Source organism: Penaeus monodon, chromosome 10 (assembly GCF_015228065.2).
Source record: "Penaeus monodon isolate SGIC_2016 chromosome 10, NSTDA_Pmon_1, whole genome shotgun sequence".
Taxonomy (NCBI): Eukaryota; Metazoa; Arthropoda; class Malacostraca; order Decapoda; family Penaeidae; genus Penaeus; species Penaeus monodon.
Window position 1 is genome coordinate 18300371 of NC_051395.1, and position 5951 is coordinate 18306321.

General features: G+C 42.5%; 1 protein-coding gene across 1 annotated transcript in view; it reads right to left on the minus strand.

The window, feature by feature from the left end:
- LOC119577898 (probable RNA-binding protein 46) overlaps positions 1 to 5152 on the minus strand; it is a 9277-nt gene extending 4125 nt beyond the window's left edge. The window contains exon 1 of the mRNA XM_037925556.1: positions 4361 to 5152. Coding sequence (XP_037781484.1) covers positions 4361 to 5137 — 777 coding nt within the window. The 5' untranslated portion in view covers positions 5138 to 5152. The remainder of the gene's footprint in view (positions 1 to 4360) is intronic.
- Between the last annotated feature and the right edge of the window lie 799 nt (positions 5153 to 5951).

The following is a 5951-nucleotide window of genomic DNA, read 5'->3' on the forward strand; positions in this document are numbered from 1 at the left end:
TCTCGCCCTCCCTCTCGCCCTCTCTCTCCCTCCTTCTCACCGTCTCCCTCCCTCCCTCCACCTCTCTCTCTCTCTCTCTCTCTCTCTCTCTCTCTCTCTCTCTCTCTCTCTCTCTCCTCCCTCTCTTCTCCCTCCTCTCTCTCCCTCCCTCTCTCCTCCCTCCCTCTCTCCCTCCATCCCTCTCTCCCCCCCCCTCTCCTCTCCTCCTCTCCTCCTCCTCCTCTCCCTCCATCCCTCTCTCCCTCCATCCCTCTCTCCCTCCATCCCTCTTTTTCTTTTTTCCCCCTCTGTCTCCCTCTCTTTCTCCCTCTCCCTTTTTCTCCCTCTTTCTCCCTCTCCCCCTCTTTCTCCCTCTCTTTCCCTCCCCCTCTTTCTCCCTCTCTCCCCCTCTCTCTCCCTCTCTCCCCCTATCACCCCCTCTCTCTCCCTCCCTCCTTACTACATTCGTGACGGAAAAGTGATCAATATATTCGGGCTTGTAACAGTTTACGAAGCTTGGTATACCGTGATGTATTACAAGCAAAATATGATAGATGTCCGTAAGTTCATGAGCCTCCCCCCACCCCCTTCTCTCTCTCTCTCCTCTCTCTCTCTCTCCTCTCTCTCTCTCTCCTCTCTCTCTCTCTCTCTCTCTCTCTCTCTCTCTCATAACGTCAGTCAACTTAACAGCTCTGAATTATGGTTGTTTCCTTTAAAGGTGTTTTCAAATAAAGTGTAACTAGAAATCATCTTTGTAATTTTACTCTAAATTATATGCTTTATATGAGATGACATACATGATATTAATTTACCGGTTATTAGTGAACAAGACAAATCTAAACTCGAACAAAAACAACACACAACGTATAGCGTGGTGTGTGTGTGTGTGTGTGTGTGTGTGTGTGTGTGTGTGTGTGTGTGTGTGTGTGTGTGTGTGTGTGTGTGTGTGTGTGTGTGTGTGTGTGTTATTAACTGAGGGGAGAAAGGGAGGGAGGGAGTAAAGAAAAGAGAGAGAAAGAAACAGAGACTGAGTAGCTTTATCATAAAACATGGATCATCCATCATGAAGTGTCACGCAGCATTAGGTTTCAAGAGTTATCTTAAATCCCTGAAAGATTTCAGCGACATACTTTTCTTTTTCAAAAATCGCTAGCCGTGTTTAAAAAATACACACACACACACGCACGCACGCACGCACGCACACACACACACACACACACACACACACACACACATACATACATTATTATTGTGATCATCATCATCATCACCATAATCATCATCATCATCATCATCATCACCATAATCATCATCATCATCATCGTCGTCATTAGTAGTAGTATTAAGGCTGGCTTGTTTCTTAATGCCAAGAAAACTAAGATCATGAAGATTCAAAGATAACCGGCAATGAACAATGATGAACATGTTACAATCAATGGAATGATTGTGGAAAATGTGAAAGAGTTCACTTATCTTGGAGCTGTTTTAACTAATACATATGATGATTCACCGGAGATAAAAAAGAAGAATTACCATTGCCAAAAACGCCACAATTGCTCTCAATAACATCTGGAAAGACCGAAGCATTACCTTACGGACAAAGCTGAGGTTATTGAACTCATTAGTTTTCCCAATTGCATCATATGGTTCTGAGTGTTGGGTGCTGAAGTAGATAGACAAGAAAAAGATCAATAGTTTTGAAATATTACAGACGAGTACTGGTATTAGCTGGACAGAGAAGAAGTGCTGAGAAAAATAAATTGTAAAGACCGGCTGTTGGACATCTTGAACAGGAGAAAGACTTGCTGACAGGGATGGTGATAGGAAACAGAGGAAGAGGCAAACCGAAGACAAGACTGAGCGGCAACATCAAAGATATTTGCGGGCTGTCGATGGTACAAGTGGAAAGAAAAGCGTAAGATCGAGTTTAGTGGCGAAGGATGGTGGAGAGGTCCACGGCTGCTCAAACATGAGCATACCGTTATTGATGATGATCATCATTATATTTGATGATTATCATTATTATCATCATTATTATTATTATCATTATTATTAGTATTGGTATCAATATTAATACTAGTATTTATGGTAGTGTTATTTTTAGTATCATCACTATTATTATCATTGTTATTATTATAATCATTATTTATTATTATTATCACAATTATCATTGTTACAGTTATTATTATTACTATTATTATTACCATTTTTATTTTTGCTATTAATTTTATTACAAATTGCTTGTATTATCATTAGCAGTATTAGTAGTAGTAGTAGTAGTATCATTATTATATATTATTTTTTTTTGTTGTTATTATTATTATCATTATTATTATCATAATTATTATTATTATCATAATTATTATTATTATCATTACTGTCATTATTATTATTATTATTATTATTATTATTATTATTATTATTATTATTATCATCATCATCATCATTATCATTTTCATCATCATGCTCACCATTATCATTACCATGGTTATTATCATTACTGTTATTAATATTACTACTATTAACACTAATATTAATATTATCATCATCATTCTCAGTTTTTTTTTTTTTTCTTAATTTTATTATTATTATCATTATTATTATCATCATCATGGTGGTGGTGGTGTTAATAATAATAACAATAACAAAATTAATAACAATAACAATAATAATAACAAAACAACAACAATAATAGTAATAATGATAATAATAATAATAATAATAATAATAATAATAATAATAATAATAATAATAATAATAATAACAATAATAATAAAAACAAATACAGCAATACATTGGATAACAAAAAAAAAAAAAAAAAAAAAAAAGGATAAACAGTAGGCGAAACAGAAAAAAAAATCTTTCGAAAATAAAATAAAACAAATAAATTAAAAATAATAATAACAAGAAAAAAAAATGCGAAACCAAAACTCAAAACTCAAAAATAAAAAAAGGGTTCTGCGGCCCCTTTACCTACAAGTGCCGAGCGAATACATCGGTTTGAAAAAAAAAAAAATGGGTAACACCTGAGAGATATAGAGATAAGAATCTTAGCTGACAACTGATAAAAGAAAAAGATCAGACGACAAACCAAGAAAAGTGAATTATAAATTACCACAATTTTGAATTATTATGAATCGTTAAGATAACCAACAAAAAATAGGCCATGTTCTTTTTCGTAAAGGTAGGTTTGAGAGAGAGAGAGATAAGAAAGAAGGAGAGAGGGAGGGAAGAAAGGAAGGAAGGAGGGAGGGACAAAGAGGGAGGAGATAAGAAGGAGAGAGAGAGGGGGAGGAAGGAAGGAGAGAGAGAGAGAGAGAGAAGAGGAGAGAGACAGAAAGAAAGAGCGAGAGAATCAAATAAACATAAAGGTGAAATAATAAAGAAAATAAATATGTTACATACTGAAGTAAACTTTTTCATGAATTAAAATATCAAACCAAACCAAAACAAAACTAGTCATATTCATTAGTACTATTAATGGTAATAGTAGTAGTAGTAGTAATAATAATAACTGTAATAATAATACTGATGACGATGATGATGATGATTTGGTAGTGATGATGATAATAACGGTAATAACAATGACGATAATGACAATGGTGATATTAGTAATAACAAACCAATCAAAAAACAAAATAAAAACAAGTACAATTAAGCCAAGAAAAAAATAAAGAAAAAAAAAGTTCCCACGCCCAGATCTAGGCGACTTAAAAGTGAAAAAATAGATTACGAAATATTACCTAAAAATGTCACGACGCCCAAAGGAGTTCGAAGCGGGCGGACGGGCTGGGCGCTGATAACGTAACACGGGATTATGATGTTAAGATGGGGGGGGGGGGGGGGGACCAGGCTGCCTGATAACAAGTGCGTGTCACACCTCGTATCTCAAATTCTGCCTGATTACGGCCGCCATGGGAAGGTTGAAGGGGATATGAGGAGGTGGCATGAAGGAGGAGGAGGAGGAGGTAGAGAAGGAGGATGGGGAAAGAGGAAGAGGGGGTTTATGGGTAAAGAGGAGGAAGAGGAAGAGGATGGGTTAAGCGAAGAAGGAGGATTGGGAAAGAGGAGGGAGGAACAGATGAAGGTGGAGGAGGAGGGAAGAGGAGGGGGATGTAGGATCAGATTAAGCTTAAATCTTTGTAGTAAATGGTGTTATTTCGTTCTACCCATTTTACTTTTTGAAGATACGCGAGGCGAATATTATTCACCGTCAACAGAATATCAAAAGACAGATGAGCTGAAATTGAATACAACCTTTTTTCCCACGTTCGCTTGATAGAATTTCCGGTCCTGGTTCCTCCAAACACGGACCATTCTACAACCGCGTAGGTCCCTTAAGGGCCTGTAGCGCGCGCGCCGAGAGAGCGTTGCCACATACCTTAGCCATGACGTCCTTATCGACATCGAGCTCGGGCTCGGCCCAGTCCACCTTGACCTCCGTGTTGCCCCACAGCAGCACGCGCCCCGTGAACATCTTCCTGCGCGCCATGGCAGCCGCCTTGTGGCTCTCGTACTCGACGAAGGCGTAGCCGCGGTTCTTGGTGCGGTCGTTCACGCACGGGTAAAGGATGATCTTGACGACGCCCTCCGTCACTCGCCGCATCTCCTCCTGCACCTCCTCGCGAGACCGGTTCTTGGGGATGCCGCCCACGAACAGGCGGTTGTTGTCCACACTCCGCATGATGCCCAGAAAGCGGTTGGGTCTGACCTCGTGGTTGTTGAGGCTGCGCAGGGCATTCTCGGCCTCCTCGCGCGTCGTGAACTGCACGAAGCCGTAGCCGCGGTTGGTGCTCGCCGTCTCCATCATGAGCCGCACCTCGTACAGCTTCCCTGCGCGCTCCAGCACCGGCACCAGCTCGTCCTCGAACATGTCGCGCGGGATTTTGCCGATGAACACCTCGCAGCCCTTGGGTGGCGGCAGGCCGTCCCACGAGGGCGGAGGGCCGTACCTGCGCTGCCCGTTCTCCTGCGAGATCGGGAACCCCGTGCGCTGCTGCAGCTCCTTCAGCGCCTCCATCACGGAGTCCGGGATTCGGGTGGCGGCGGCGGCGTCTCCGTGGCTGCTGGGGGAGGCGGTGCCGCTGTTGGTGCCTTCAGGTCCGCTCGTCATCGTGCTTACCGGCAGAATAAGGCGGGACAGGTATATGTAGCGCATAGCGGCGTTATCTTATCTCCCTTCGATAACGTACGCGCCAACCAAGCCAGTTCTTCCGCTTTCCAAGATTAGGGCGTTTTTAGCTTGCCCGCTTTGTCCGCCTGTCTCTTGATACACATATACAGACGACTTTGTCCCCCGACACAGCCGTGCTCCCGAAGTGCCACGCCCACCTCTACGCCTTGTTCCTCTCAGGTACCTACTTACTCCTCACACCCACCGCCGACCTTTCTCTGCGATAAGCGCTAGTCTGCACCCTCGCTCACAAAAAGGAGAAGAAAGCAAGGTCCTTCGTTCCTTCTTCTATCCAACACTGTAAAACACACACACACACATACATACACACACACACACACACACACACACACACACACACACACACACACACACACACACACACACACACACACACACACACACACACACACACACACACACACACACACACAGAAGAGAAGAGAAGAGAAGAGAAGAGAAGAGAGAAGAGAAGAGAGAGAGGAGAGAGAGAGGAGAGAGAGGGAGAGAGAGAGAGAGAGAGAGAGAGAGAGAGAGAGAGAGAGAGAGAGAAGAGCGAGGAGAGAGAAGAGCGAGGAGAGAGAAGAGCGAGGAGAGAGAGGAGAGAGGAGAGAGAGAGAGAGAGAGAGAGAGAGAGAGAGAGAGAGAGAGAGAGAGAGAGAGAGAGAGAGAGGAGAGAAGGGAGGAGAGAGAGGAGAGAGAGAAGAGAGAGAGAGAGGAGAGAGAGGAAAGAGAGAGGGAAAAGAGAGAGGAGAGAGAGAGAGAGAGAAAAGGGAGAGAGAGGAGCTACAGAGAGGAG